The sequence below is a fragment of the Neopelma chrysocephalum genome, unplaced genomic scaffold (genome assembly GCF_003984885.1).
Source record: "Neopelma chrysocephalum unplaced genomic scaffold, ASM398488v2 Primary Assembly neopelma1_66, whole genome shotgun sequence".
Lineage (NCBI taxonomy): Eukaryota > Metazoa > Chordata > Aves > Passeriformes > Pipridae > Neopelma > Neopelma chrysocephalum.
This window is the reverse complement of record NW_020897725.1, coordinates 1,275,729-1,291,355: the sequence shown is the minus strand read 5'-3', so window position 1 is coordinate 1,291,355 and position 15,627 is coordinate 1,275,729. Positions and strand designations below refer to the sequence as shown.

The 15,627-nt window shown below is 37.8% G+C and overlaps 1 protein-coding gene across 6 annotated transcripts in view; it reads left to right on the top strand.

Annotated features, from left to right (window-relative positions):
• CSMD3 (CUB and Sushi multiple domains 3) overlaps positions 1-15,627 on the top strand; it is a 621,549-nt gene that overhangs the window by 584,886 nt on the left and 21,036 nt on the right. For all 6 annotated transcript variants that reach the window (XM_027684441.1, XM_027684440.1, XM_027684437.1 and 3 more), the window contains 3 exons: positions 2,297-2,470; positions 9,439-9,612; positions 9,874-9,947. In XM_027684441.1, coding sequence (XP_027540242.1) covers positions 2,297-2,470; positions 9,439-9,612; positions 9,874-9,947 — 422 coding nt within the window. The remainder of the gene's footprint in view (positions 1-2,296; positions 2,471-9,438; positions 9,613-9,873; positions 9,948-15,627) is intronic.

The following is a 15,627-nucleotide window of genomic DNA, read 5'->3' as shown; positions in this document are numbered from 1 at the left end:
AAGTGAACAGCTAGAAGACCATAAGACAGAAAAAGTATTTATGATATAGTCTCCCATCCTCAAATTCTTAAGGTCTACAGGGCACCTAAGAGGGAGCAGAAGATCTAACTGTGATTTGATTCAAACAGAACTATATAAAGAAAGAGTTGTACTGTCAGTTTTAACTTTGAATTTTTGATTCTTTCTGGTTTTGCCTCATACATATTTAAGGTTTGTATAAATACTAAATAATAACCATATAAAGAATCTCTAGTGTTCTCAGAATTTTGTTCTACCTGTTTGTGTGAGTACACTAGATAAGTTAATAGCATAATTAAAAGTAATATATTATATGCAGTAGGGTGTTTGAAATGTATAACAATTAGTTCTTACTGTCAGAATGAAGTGCCAGGATCCTTTGGTACCATTTAGTTAAAATAATTGGAAAATGAACTGGGCAGAAGGTGGATGTATAATTGTCTCTGTGCCATTGAAAGAGAAGATATAAATAATTCTCTGCTATGCCTAGTTGGAAAAGGATGCATGTTCATCTTCAACTGAATATTCAAATATTCAAGCGTTGTCTTTTTTGCAGACTTGCATTTGTTATATTCTTGTAGTTCTTAAACTGAGAAACATTGCTGTACATATTTATGCCTAACTCTGACCAAAATAGAGAGGCATTCTGGCTTGTTGCTGGGTGTTGTTTTGTTTTGCTTTTCTCACCACAAAATTCTGGTGTTGCACCTATTTTCATACTATTTCTTCTCTCCCCTTTCCCAATTATTCACTGGTATTCCCTCCTTTATTAATCACCTCAGAAGTTAAAACTATATAAGATCCCTGTAAAAGGACTGTTCATGAAGCTCTTGGACAATGAGGACAGAGTTCTGCTTCTTGGAGTACTTATTTTGATGCACGTTTATTAAAACATCATAAAAGTGAGGAAAAAGCTATCATGTCCTTTTCTGGGACAAAATCAAGGCCTCAAAATTTAGATTCGTTTTACTGGTGGCAAAGGGTTATTTGGTAACAATACTACTTTCATCCAGCATTCTCAAACAGCTATGAATGGTGCTGCACAGTACCTTTATGGTTCATATAGTTGAGATTCTCTTGTGGAAGAGTATGATAAGAATGGAGAAATGGTGCATGGTGAACTGTCTGCTGATCACATTCACATACACAGTGCTCCTACACTAGTGCCTCTAACTTCTTTTGAGCTCAGAAGCTGACAGCTGTCTAAACATAAGTTTAAAGAATATGGGTGCAGCATTTAACTTCCTCCATCCATCTTCCCATTTACTCCACTAAATTAAATCATATTAGTTTTATTTTCTTTCTTTCTCTTTTGCCCGCACAGTTTCTCCAAACTTCCTCTGTTTTACCACTGTTGTCTATGATTCATTCCAGTAACTCAGTCTAAATTTTGCCCTTTCTCTTTTTGCTTCAGAGTTTCTTTAATTTAATTTCATTAATACTTTTTTCCTTTCAACTTTTATTAACTATTGTCTTTTATTACACCATTATCCAGTGAATGTCACTTCTATCATCATCATAACAGTTATATCTCTTTATTTCTACTGTCCTCCTGCTGGTTTTCAGTCCTCTTCCCTACAACTGAGTAGAAGATGTACCTATTTTTTTCCTGGGAGGCCTGGAAATTAGAAACTATACTGAAATACTTCTTGTTGGCTGCCTTAGAGGTAGCAACACTAACAGTTTCAAGGGGTTGCAAATCCTTACGTTTTCTCCCTCTAGCTAGAAGCTAGATGGTTTTTGGTGAGATGCTGCTCACAAAGCAATTACTAACTAAACTGTGGTAATTAGAAACAGACTTTCAAGTAATATTTTGGAAAAGTTGTCCTGGAGTTTCATTCCTGAGCATTAATACCTAGCAAATGCCTAAAATGGTTAACAGGAATATTTAATTATTACTACACTAATAAAAGATAATTGTAATCTATGTTGTCTTAACAGACAAACAAAATAATTTTGTAGTATACTACCAGACATATCTTAAATGTTGTACACGTCATAATTTCCATACTGATTTTTAGGTAGTCTTCCTATTTGATTTGATGCAGCATCTTGGTTTGTTTAAGACACTTCATCAATCATCCACTGTCTCCTAAATGGAGGAAACCAGAAGTACTAACTTCAGGAAATGTGGCAAGAATACAGTGAGGAAGATAGCATGTCCTGACTGTATTGTCCTCTAAAAAAGGTGAAATTAGCCCATATGGTTCTTCTAGTAATTGTGTACACCAGGGATATTTACAGCAGCTGGGCCTAATTATATTGAATATTATTGCAGCTGTTACCTGCCCAACTCCTCCGCAGATCTCTAATGGAAGGTTGGAAGGAACAAACTTGGACTGGGGATTTAGCATTAGCTATGTCTGCTCTCCAGGATATGAACTCTCTTTTCCTGCTGTTTTGACTTGTGTTGGGAATGGAACATGGAGTGGTGAAGTACCTCAGTGTTTACGTAAGTATTTGCTTTATAGTCCTGTATTTTGCTATTCAACTATAGTGGGTTTTTTTAAATTTTCACTTTTTTTTTTTTCCTGAGTCCCTTCTTACCCCTCCATCCTGCAGTGGCTCAATTAATTTTAAACCTGGGGCAAGTACAATCCTTCCAAAAATTCCTAAAATTCCTACAGTTTTCCAAAATTATAATGTAAATAGTAGATTGAGGAAGTCGTAGGAATATCTGTGTGTGCATGTAGGAGTCCTCAGACAAAAACACATGCAAATAATGTTATTGGCAATGCGTACAAAATGATCTAAGGCAATCCAAGATTAAGAGGTGCTGTCTTGTTTTCAGATCCAATACATATAGAATAGAATAACTTTCATTATAATCTCTTTTATTTCCTCATTACTCATCCTAAACTTTCTGTGATGTCACAGAGAAATTTTTCTGCCTGCAATGTTGACTAGGCCCCAGGGTGATTCTGTGGGAATTGTCTATTTTTTCCCCACACTAAATTAAGTTACATATTTTATGCAGTAAATTTTGTTAATCTGAAAGTTATAACATTGATGAATTTTTGTATTGCTACAAATTTCATTACAGAAAGAAAGAAATCTTTTTAAAGTAATTGTAATATTCAGTTGATTGCACTGAAGAAGGAGGTACTGTAGTTATTTGTAGAATAGCTATACTACCCTGTATTGGTATTGAGAAAGGAGTCTAACTGGAAGAGGATAATATCATATTCTTGGCTTTACATTTTCTGCAGTTTAATTCAAACTTGCCAAGAAGCTGAGCTTGCCAGGTAGCTTGCTAAATGTTGCAAAATGCACTTCTCTATTCTTATACTATTTTTTGCATTTTTAATCTTTCCCTTTCAAAAATGTTCTCTATTTTGGCTATATCCTACTACTGTAAAAGCATATCATGTAGATAATCTTTTTCTTTTTTTCCCAATTACATTCCTATATCATCGACAACATTTTTTTAGTGCTGCTGAAACTGTATGTGCCAGAGGTGGAACATGATGAAAGGCTTTTTTTTTTGCAAGAAAAAAACTCCAACATTTGATGCTTAAGTTCTCTATGTGGAGCTCCTTTAGAGTCCGCCGTATTATGAACAACAAAGACCATGAAAAATCATTTTCATCATTTGTTCTTGATTGAAATATGGTATTCTTTATTCATTTTTGGATACCACAAGCTGTTTGTGATTTTTGAAGTTGGAATACTCAATACTGCAACATACTCTGAAAAAGCAGGCTCCACCTTTAAACTTTTTAATAGGTATATTTGCCACAGAATGCAGCTGCCTGGGACTTAAAGGCCGTTTCATGCAGAGATTACATTAACTGAATGTTGTTGATGTGCAATGGTTACCCATTGGCTTGCAAAAGAAAACAATTGGCAGCCAGTACTTGTCAAAGAGCTTAAGCTAGCTGCCATCTGGCAGAAATGAGAGGGAGCTGGTGAAAGTCATTCTCAATGAGCAATCTTTAAGCAGTTCTTGACATCAGAAATTTAGTTCCCAGCTTGGTTCCATAGAGCCTATAGCTGAAGAGATGCAAGGTCTAGTTATAACATGGATTAATTATCCAGAGCGGAATATGGTCATGTCCCTGGTTGAGTATTTGTCATCTATGACCCTGTAAATTTGTTTGCTTAATTACTCATGCAGTAATTTCAGTAAAGGACTGCTGGTTTTATAAGCTTGGCAATAGATGGCAAAAATGTAGGCCTATGCCAGAAAAGTCCTAACTACAGATATAACTTAGAATCATAGAACTATCATGGAATCATATAATATAATGAATTGGAAGGGACCCACAAAGATCATCGAAGTCCAAGTCCTGGCCCTTCACAGATCAACCCCAAGAATCACACCATGTACCTGAGAGCATTGTCTGAATGTTTCTTGAATTCTGTCAGTCTTGGTGCCATGACTATTTCCCTGGGGAGCCTGTTGACCCTGAGATTAGCTCAGTTGGTTAGAGCATAGTAGTAATAATGCCAAGATCATGGGTTCAGTCCCTGTACAGGACTAAATTAATTTAAGAGTTGGACTCACTGATCCTTGTGGGTCCCTTCCAACTCAGAATATTCTGTGAAGTCTGTGAAGTTCCAGTGCCCGACCATCCTCTGGGTGAAGAACCTTGATATATGACCTAAACCTCCCCAACTCATCGTCATGCCATTCCCTCGTCCTTAAGTCACTGTCTCACCAGAGAGAAGAGACCAGTACCTGCTGATGCCCTCTCAGCTGGTGCTACGAAAAAATTCAGGAGCCGTAAGCTGGGGTGAGATAAGAAAGGGTTTAATTATGCCAAGGCAATAGATGTTACACGGCGCGCCGGGCTGTGCCCGAGATGTTACATTTATAACAATATCTGGCCAATCCTAAGTGTGTCCACCCTATAACTTTTGGCCTGGTCCACCCCCTGGCCCGCCTCTCGAAATTGGGTCTGGGGTGCTTTTTGGGACCCCCTCTTCATCATCTTCTTCATCTTCAGCGTACAGAGAGCAGGGTGACCCAGTTCTTTGACTCTGTCCTGCGGTTTAGGCCAAGATACAAGCGTTCTCCAAACAAGACAGGCCTGCCTTGACTAAAAGACTAAACATTTTCTACTAGATATGGGGATAGGGTGATATAGGGAGTATGGAATGGGGTGAAAGGATTGAGGAATATAAACTAAGGGATACTACGGGGAGGAGGGAGAAAGGGGTTTATTTCTAAAATCTACTTCTATTACCTATAAAACTTGTAAGGCTTATAAAATTAGAAAAATGAAAAAAAACCTTAGGGGTTTAAGGCATCACTGCCCCTCCACTTCTCCTTGGAAGAGGCTTTAGACCATGATGTGGTCTTTCCACAATCTCTTCTCCTTTAGGCTGAACAGACCAAGTGACTTTGGCCACTCTTTGTATGGCTTCCCCTCAGGGCTTCTTTTGAACACTCTCAAATAGATTAATATCCTTCTTATGTTGTGAAGCCCAAAACTGCACAGAGTGCTCAAGGTGAGGCCACACCAGTGCAGAGTAGAGTTGGACAATCACCTCCTTTGACCAGCCGATGCCCCCCAGGACACGATTGGCCCTTCTATCTCCAGGGCTCTGCTGAATCATATTCAACTTGCTGTTGACCAGGACCCCTAGGTCCCTTTCTGCTCTGCTGCTTTCCAGCAGCAGTGCCCCAGTCTGGATGTACATCCAGGGTTGTTCTGTAGTATTTGCAGTTAATATCTGGCAAATTGAAGTCCCCATAAGGACAAGAGCAGTTGATTTAGAGGTCTCCCTTAGTTCATTAAAGAATAATTTGTCAGTGTTGACATCCTGGCTATGTGTAGACTCCCATGATGACATGGGAGTCTTTACGTGTATTCCTTAATTCAAAGGCTCTTAACATGCCATAATGTCCAGGTTTTGGCCAGGACAGGGTTAATTTTTTGCAGTAGCTGGGAGGAGGTGTGGCTAAGGCCCAGATGTTTTTCTATACCACCTTTCATCATTGGCATGAGGAGAAAGGGACTCTTGCTTCAGAGGAGAAGGGCAGGGCTTCTGGTCATGAAAACTGTCATGGATTGGGTCAGGCTCCGAGGTGAACATTTTGCATGTAAATCACCCCTCTCTTTTGTACACTTTTGTTATTAATATTGTTGCTGTTACTGTTTGCTTTCTTTTCTCATTGCTGTTTCTAGTAAATTGTTCTTATCTCAACCCGTGATCTTTGCCTTTTATGCCTCCAATTCCCAATTCTATCCCCCCACAGCAGGAAGGGAAAACGGGGTTGGGGGGTGGGCAGGGAGCAAAAGAGAGTGGTAGTATGGTTTTGGAGAGTCTTTGTGGGGGCACTTAATTGGGGTGTACCATTCCTAAACCATGACACATAACCAACTGCAAGCTCCATAACCCCTCCGCCCACCGTAGTCTCCCACCTCACTTGCCCTGCCTATCCCTCCTGAAGAGTGTGTAACCCTCCATCCTGGCACACTAGTCACAGCACTCATCCCACTAGGTTTTGGTTATGCCAAGGATGTCATATTTCTGGGACTGAGTCAAGGCTTCTAGCTCCTCTTGCTTGTTCCTCATGCTGCATGTGTTGCATGTAGGAACATTACAATATTGTTCATTGCACCCAGTGCCTCATGAAGCAGACTGAAGGATCTCACTAGCATGCACTTCCTCAGACTTTGGGCATGTCATCCCACTGCTAGTGTGTCATCCCAGGTGAGCCTGGTTTTTTTCCCTTTCACTCTTCCAGTGCAGTTTCAAGCTCTATTGGTCAGCCCTGCTAACTCCCACACAAAAATCCTTTTCCCTTTCTGAAAAGGATGCATCCCATCAGGTTGAAAAACCTGAAGTTCCCCCAATGACACACCCTCAGAGCCATTTGTTGACCAGTTGAGTCTGCCTATTCCTTTCAATATTCTTCCCTGCTACCAGAAGGATCGAAGAAAACACTAGTTGTCCTCCTGAGCCTTCCAACAATTGCTCTAAGGCCCTGAAATCTCTTTTTGATCACCACTGGACTTCTCTTTGCTACCTCATTCCTGTGGATATGAAGAACAGCAGATACTAATTAAAGGGCTGTACCAAACTAGAGAGTTTTCTTTCTAGAGAGTCCCTTACCAGGCCCCAAAGAGGCAGCAGGCTTCCTTATGGGTTAGGTCTGGTTGGCATATTGGGCCCTTGGTTTCACCTCAGAAGGGAGTCACCTGTGAAAATTGCCCTTCTTTTTATTTGACAGAGGTGGTCATAATGTGAAGGGTAGGCTATCTTGCCCTAGATGACCCTTTCAATCCCAGAAAGACCTTCATCTGCATCTTCAGTTATCAGTCCACCCAGTTCCAGGGCCTCATACCTGTTGTATAAGGGCTCTTGGGAAGGTGAGGCAGGCTGGGAGGGGATTTGCATGTGCCCCCTGAGTAGGAATTAACCTACTTCCATTTCCCCTCATCTCTTAGGCCCCCTCATTCTGCCTGGTGATGAGAGGGTAAGGGATCCTTTCTTTCTTTTGTCATGGCTGGCTGGTGTGTCCATCTCAGGGATATGAGTACACCAGTCCATCTCCTTGTCTGATGCTCATCAGCCTGAAAACCTCCTCATGAAGCTCTGCCACCACACTGAGCAACATCTCACCTGGGCACATCTCCCACAGGTGCTCTCACTGCTGCCATCAGACACTGACAGGAAATGTGCTGTTAATCAGTTAAATTTCTTTTAAGAAAGAAGTCTCAGTGCCAGAGCTCCATGGTCCTGCCTTGTTAAAGGCTCTCAGAGTCCTTAGGAAAAGTTCCATTGGAAGTGGAAGCATTCATAGAGCTTCCAGTTTGCTGCAACTTTATTTTGTTCTGTAGTCCCCTGTTCCAATATCAGAGGAAAATGGCTGTGTTTTACCATGATGTCTGGTTTCCATGGTTACCTACATAAAAGGTAGATATTCAGTAGTTATTCAATGACTAGGTAAAGTTGACTGACAACTAAGTGGTGGATTTTACCTAGTTTTAGAAAAAATGAATAAATTTATGAAACCTTCATTTTTGAATGCGAGAATGGTTTTTCCCTTGAGAATTGCTACTTCATTGATGCAAAGAACTGTTTAGGGGACAATTTCAAGCCACTGTGTTAAAAATTTATAAGTGTTTCATGTATTTTCAAATTAAGACACAGAATTTTCTAGTGAAACCATGATCTGTCATTCATACAATGACGTACACTATGTGGCACTATCCCCAAATGATAGGTTCTGGTATGCTACAGATTAAGTCCTTTTTTTTTTCACCAGTGTTTGTGAACTATATGGATTTCCCATAGAGTCAGTGCCTGTGGTAAGAGGAGAGCAGGAGCATTTCATGTGAGCGGGTCATTTGTAAAGCTTAAAACATAGGTGACAAAGATAGAGATATTAGAAATACATTTTGATGGTTGTTGTTTGAGAGATGTAATATAAATTTTGTTCATAGAAAAGAAAGATGAAGCATGAAATTCCACTGTCTGTACAGCATACCTTTTTAGAAATACATCATTGCACACATACAAGTTAGTTTTTTTAATGATTATTACAGTATTTTATGTTTGATATGAAATTAGACTCCACAATATTGGAATCCGTAGTGTGTCAGGAAATAATATAGTCTGATGACCCAGGGTTTACCATAGCTGATTTAATTTCCTGGATCAATTATTCAAAATCCAGCTTCTGACAATAATCAGAACTTTATACCGGAGAAGACCAGTAAATTTGCCAGCAGTGCATTTACTGAGTTATGACATGTTATAGACATCGAGACTCATTAGGTGATAGGTATAAAGTAAAAATTTCAATTTAAAAATAGATTTTTATCAGTGAAATTTACCCTGTCTAATAACAGTTTATTAGTATTCGATTTTTAAATTGTTGCAGAAATTTCTTTGTTTGTTGGTTTTTTAAATTTTATCATTGTTAGCTGTACTAACTTTCAAGTGTTTTACTTCTATACATACCAAACCTTACCTTTCAGTGAAGGATGAGAAAGTAAGACTTCACAATTCCTAAAATCTATCTCACAAATATTTTAATCATACAAAAATGTTCAGCACTAGGTAGGTGTCAGAAAGGAGGAGGGGAGGGGAGATTGAGAAAGTTTTGTGTAATCTCTGATTGCTTTTTGTAGATTGGCAGATTGATGTGGTTTGGGGCAGAAGTAAATTGTGGATGTTTGAACATTAATAAATAAGTTGTCAACTTGTTTATAAAGTTTCAGGTATTGACTAAGACCACTATGAAGGCATTTTGAAAAACTAGCAAACCTACTGCAATCAGGCAGACTAAAGATTGGCTGTCTAGTCTCTCTGAACTCCTATGAAGTGTTTCCATATTTGATCTGTGTTTAATAAAATAAATATAAAATTTGAAGTAATTGCTTGACTGTGTTCAGCTAAATATTAATTTTATGTTTTTTTAATTAATGACACATTCCATTTCTATCATATCTTTTTTCACAGCAAAGTTTTGTGGCGACCCTGGAGTACCTGCTCAAGGGAAAAGAGAAGGCAAAAGCTTCATCTATCAGTCAGAAGTCTCTTTCAGCTGCAATCCTCCTTTTGTTTTGGTTGGCTCCAGCACCAGGATTTGCCAAGCAGATGGCACATGGAGTGGGTCTTCTCCTCGATGTATAGGTATGGTTTTAGTCATGTATTGTAATTTTTTGAAATGCTTATTATTCCTTTTCCAGATAAGGAACTCAATCTAGGAGTTTTCAGTTATTTTGAATTAACCTGGAGTTATTCTGTACTCTGTAAGAATCAAGTCACATTATTTTTGTCTCTGTGTTGGCTTACTGCATGTTGTTGAACAAGGTTAATGTTGTGATACATTCAAGTATTTAATTAAAATGCTGTAATATGTTTTGTCTTTAATGTACTGTAATTTTTTTTAAGAACCTACTCGCACAGCGTGTGAAAATCCAGGAGTCCCAAGACATGGGTCACAAAACAACACATTTGGCTATCAGGTAGAGTATACTATTTTTTATTAACTTCCACATTAAAATACTTTTGTACTACCTCAAAGTCTAGAAGCTTCTGGTTATAGGTTCAGAAACTTCTTTTGTAAGAGCTCTTTGCTGCAGTGTTGCTGTTTCCTTATTTCTAGCTGTTGGATTACACTGACCTTGTGTCCATATTAGCAATGTGAAAAACAGGTGATCAAGTTCTGCTTGAAGCCTTGAAGGCTTCCAGTATCTCCTGCCAATATATATAAGTGCTCCCTAAAATTTATCAATTAGGCTTTTTCTGCTTAAAAATGTGTATACTGTGTGCCAAATTGCTAATGCAGACGTACTTTAAAAAGCGGGATTTTTATTTTCCTGGGAACAATTGTGTTGATACACTGTTTTTGGAACCACAAATGAATTACAGAGTCACAGATGCTGTTGGGCACCTCTGGAGACCTCCTAGTCCAACCCTTCTTCTTCAAGTAGGATCTGCTAGAACAGGTTTATCAGGACTGTGTCCAGGTGGTTTTGAATATTTCCAAGGATGGAGACTTGACAGTATGTCTGGGCAATCTATTCCAAATTGATCGCCCTTAGAGTGAAAATGAACACTTTTTTCTTAAAGAGAATTGCCTATGTTTCAATTTCTACTTATTTCCTTATTTCCCGTCAGTGGGCACCACTGAAGAAAAATCTGTCACTATTGCCTGTCCTGCCCCCAGGTTTTTTTACAGACTGGATAATCTCAGCTCTTTCAGCTGCTCCTTGTGTTCCAGATGCTCTAGTCCCTTAATCACCTTTGTGGCCCATCACTAGACTCGGTATAGTACTGTCCATGTCTCTCTGGCACTGGCAAGCCCAGCAATGAACCCAGCATTCATTTGTGTCTCACCAGGGCTGAGCAGAGAGGAAGAAGCACTTCCCTTGACCTGTTGTCAATGCTCTTCCTGATGCATCCCAGGAGGCTATTGGCCATGTTTTCTACAAGGCTGTGTTGTGGCAAATTGTGTTTGCATATGTTTCTGTTGGAAAAAGAACTGTAAAATTGAAAATTATTTTGAACTTCTTATTTTCTGATTCACACAAAACAGTCATGCCAGTGAGACATTTTCATGAGTGAATGGTTTACAGATGCAAAAATGCACTCTATAATTTGCTAGGAATCTTGCAAACAAAGAGAAAGCCTAATCTATCCTGCTACATCTGTGTTTGGTGTCAGGGTGGAAAGCTCCAGTCCTATGAGGAGGACCGGACAGAAGAGTATAGTAGCAGCTCCAAAGGTGTATGAGGTGCCTGTCTAATAACAGAAGAATAAAATCTGCACATTGCTAGAAATGCAAGAAAGGGTTGAGTGAAATTTAAACGAATTTACAAAATCTAGTCAGTTTTTAAAAGCCAGGACTGTAGCTAAAGACTTTTCAAAGTTCCATGGCTAAAAATTTATTTGGTTTATCCTTTTTGGTGGCTATTATGCAGTACTACTCCTGTTTAGTGATTATTTTAGCAATATTTAGGTTTTTAGATTGTGCTAGATCACAATCATATGCAAGTGAAAATAAAGTTGTCTCAGTTTTCTCTAGGGACTGAAATGCTGTTTCATGCCAAGATAGAACACGCAGGAACAGTCTAAGGTTAACTTCCTTTGGTTATAATACAATATTATGCTAGAGGGCAACTCTTAATTCAACTATATAACAAATAAATCATTGTAATGACCATTTTCTACAATTTTATTGTCACAGTTTCTCTTGCATATTAATGAGCTTTCTCGCCTTGACGAAGCTAATGCAGTCTTTCTTGTGTAATTGTAGTTGTGAGTAAAAGCATCACTTACAGCTAGCATGAAAATATCAGGCAAAATGTCAACTGACAAATCATTTCTAAAAGAAGTGTACCTCCTCTCAGAATGTACAACCTTGTAAATTCTAAAAAACCCAAGTTGTAAACAGCTGTAAGGTTAGTGCCTAGCATATTTAAGCTATGTGAGCTATAGTCTCCTTACCTAGCCAGCAACTTTTCTGCACACTCACATGTAGTAACTAAACATGCAATTTCTGATTATCTAAGTATGATTGCTTAGCTAATACAGAACGGGGTAAAAGTATCATTCATACAGATGAAGCTGTGAAACAACAGTGAAAATCATTGCTTCTAGACAAGTTATTGTCCGTAGATCCCGGAAAGAAATTGCATTATCATAAATACTTTAATGTTATGATTCATATAAACCACAAAAATATTATAAATGAATTTATATAATGTTATAATTAACTTCCTGCATAAACAGGATAATAGTGACTTTTGCTTTTGTCCACAGCAGAAAGGTAAAGAATAATTCTAAATTGTCCCAAAATACTAAAGATTAGATGGCTTTGATTTTCATTTGTCTGATAGATCCAATTATCTACCATTTAAAAAAACAGACCAAAAGAACTTACGTAAAATTAAGCAAAATGTTGCATTTGCAATTGGCAAATGCATAATAAGGAGTTGTTATTGCTGAATATATGATAGTTTTCTCATCAGCTCAGGGTGAGGAGGTTTTTTTTTGTTTTGTTTGAGGGTTTTTTTTGTTTTTGTTTTTAGTGGGGGTTTTGTTTGGTTTTGGGTTTTTTTTGTTGGTTTGTTTTGTTCTGTTTTTGTTTGGGTTTTTTGTTTGTTTGTTTTTTTTAATTTTGTTTTGACTCTCTTAAATACTTCATATTTCAACTAATATTAATAGGGTCACTTAATTGACTTAATTGTCAAGGTTTAAATTTATGTCTCTGTCCCATTTAAAAAATAAAAATAAATCAAGCTTTGAAAGTTCAGGCAAACACAACACAATTCCTGGCTTGACTTAAGGGTGTATCTAAACCTGACCTCCTGGAACCTACACTAACAAAAGCACAAATATCACCATGTCACATTTGAATGGTGTTTCAACTATTAAATGAGGAATTTGTAGAAAAAGAGGCAACAGAATTTTGTACGGATTTTATTGGTCAGTATCAAATTCTTTGGGCAGAAGCAGATCAGGTTCCTGTGTGTTCAAATGACATCAAAATACCAATTTAGTGCTCCTTGGATATGGGGCATGGCATGTAAATTAGTAGCATCACCTGCTTTAAGTGTTATGAATACATACTTCTAGGATGTTAACTTCCATCTAGCATTTTTTATTTGACAGATCTACCTTAACAGTGTGTCACAATAGAGACAAAATACCTTTAGAACTCAGTGAATACTGACTTCAACTGTAATCTGGAAAATAAATTGCTCCTTGGAAAGAAACTGTTGGTTTTGAAATATTTCTTCAGCCATATTGCTAGTAACATAGAAAATTGCTTATAGCACTTTCACCATGAGCTGTTGTAACACAAGATACTACTGAATTGAAGAAGCAGTTTAGGACTGCCCAGAGCAGTCAGTCAAATATGTAAGATTTATTTCTTCTCATACTTTTCCAATATATGTTTTTGTAGAAATTCAGCTATTTTTCCGTACATTAAGGCCTAAATTGAGCAAAAGGGCTGTCTGAATTTAGAAAGGAAAATAGACACATTACAGTGGTGGTAGCCCTGTACTAGCTCTTGGTTTCTATTTTATGAAATGCCATATGAAACTTGACCTGCAGATGCTGAGCAACCTTGCAAATAGTCTCCTTCTGTTAATGTAATGCTTATAAAATCTTTAGTGTTGATTGAATTATAGGATAAAATTCCAAGAGAAGTGCTCTACTACCACAGTATAGCTGTCTCCATTAGCAGAGTTGGCACCATCACTGCATCAATGAAAATGTAATTTAAGCCTTATCAGACACCATGTATTTTTCCTGGTTTCTTCTCCATCTCGTGGTCCTGAGGTCTCTGGTGTCAGTGAGGGATGTTAGTGTCACAGTCTGGAGTGCTTGACTGGCAAGAATGTGCTTTTTCCTTTTTTTGCAACTCAATGACACTGCAACCCCACACTATATTTCAATCTACACAATAAGATACATTTCACCTGTGTTAGATACTTGTTCTTTTTTTACTCCTGAAACCCGATTCTGGACAGTGATGGGTGAGTTGTTCACAGCAATGAGTTCTCCAGGGCCAAGCCTGTGTTGCATCTCTTATCGTAATCACACCTGTAGTCTTCTTCACAGCATCCTTTTGTCTCCATTTCTCAAGGGCTTTGCTATCATTCCAGCACCAGGCCTGTATTTCTCTGTCCCACATTAGTGGGAAATACCTCCTCCTGTACATGGTAGATCCTTTTTTTACTGCTATGAATAGCAGTAAAACTGTGGTTGTACCATACAAAGATCAAGAAAAGCATAAAAACTAGTCATAGACACCTGATCACAGTAAAATTGGGTTTTACAGCTAAATCGAGTTTAAAAAAAAAACAAGCCAAAACCAAATACAAAATTCCAAGCAGTTCAAGACACTTTCAGACAAGGGAAGCCTGACAAGCCTCTGCTTAGAAGTCTTGGTAACTCAAGACCCTGTAACTAATAATGGCAATTATCTATTACTGGACTACCAAACTATAGATATAGCAAAGACTTAATGAGGTGTGTTTTCATTCACTTAAAATGTGATGCTAAAAGCTAGTGAATAGAAATAACTGACATTCCTTTAGCTTCTCAATCTTTTGGCATGAATTGCTGGGGTTGAAGAAGTTTGTTAGAGTATCTTCAGAATCTCTAATAAACTGAAATCTAAGACAAACCTTGATTGTAGAGTAACTCATAACAGTTAGAAGTATCTTCTATTCCTATAAGGCATATAAGAAATAATAAATAAGAAATAATAAACATAATAGCTTATTATTATTCTTATACATTATTATTATATTATTTGGTGAAAAAATTATCTGGGATACCTTATAACCAGATGCAGGTTGATATTTATGCATTTTCTTCTCAGATTGCTATTTCTCCTGTTTGAGAATAACAAATATATGGCCTTTGGGTTTTAGCAAAAAAAAAAGTTAGCAATGTTGATTGGGGAATATCCAAACCACAACTGACACTCCAGAAAAAGCTGTGGAACAGATAGGATCAAGCGTTATACAAGGAAAATTTTTTTTCAGGACTGGATGCAAACACTGTTGCATGTAGAACAGTTCTTCCCTAACACCAGAGTACTAATGCTTCTATTCAAGCTGTAGAACAAAAAATTAAAGCAAATCAGAAAATGCTGGGAATCTTTTAAGAGCATAGAATCCTGTATTGTAGTGCCACCTGGTGTCTCCAACCCAAAAATATTGCAAAACAGACTTCATGAATTATTTTAAAATTACTTTTATTTGTTTAATAATTATTATGCATAAACTACATAATTAATATAATATATTAATTATTGCATATTGCTTGCAATTTTTTTTTCATTTATTCATTGTCTTGAATGACAGCAACTTTAAAACCTCTTCGTCCCTTCGGCAACTGTTGCTTTTTTGGTGCTACTTTGAGGCTTACACATATAACAGCTATATTTCTTGTGAAATCATAGATTAATAAAATCATAGAGTCATAGAATGATGGAATAGTTTGGGTTTGAAGGGACCTTAAAGATATTTACTTTCAGCCCACCTGCTCTGGCCAGGGACACCTTGCACTAGACCAGGATGCTCAGAGCCCCTTCCATCCTCGACTTGAACATTTCCAGGGATGGGACAATAGCAACTTCTCTGGGAAACCTTTCCAGTGCCTCACAACCCTCACAATAAAGAA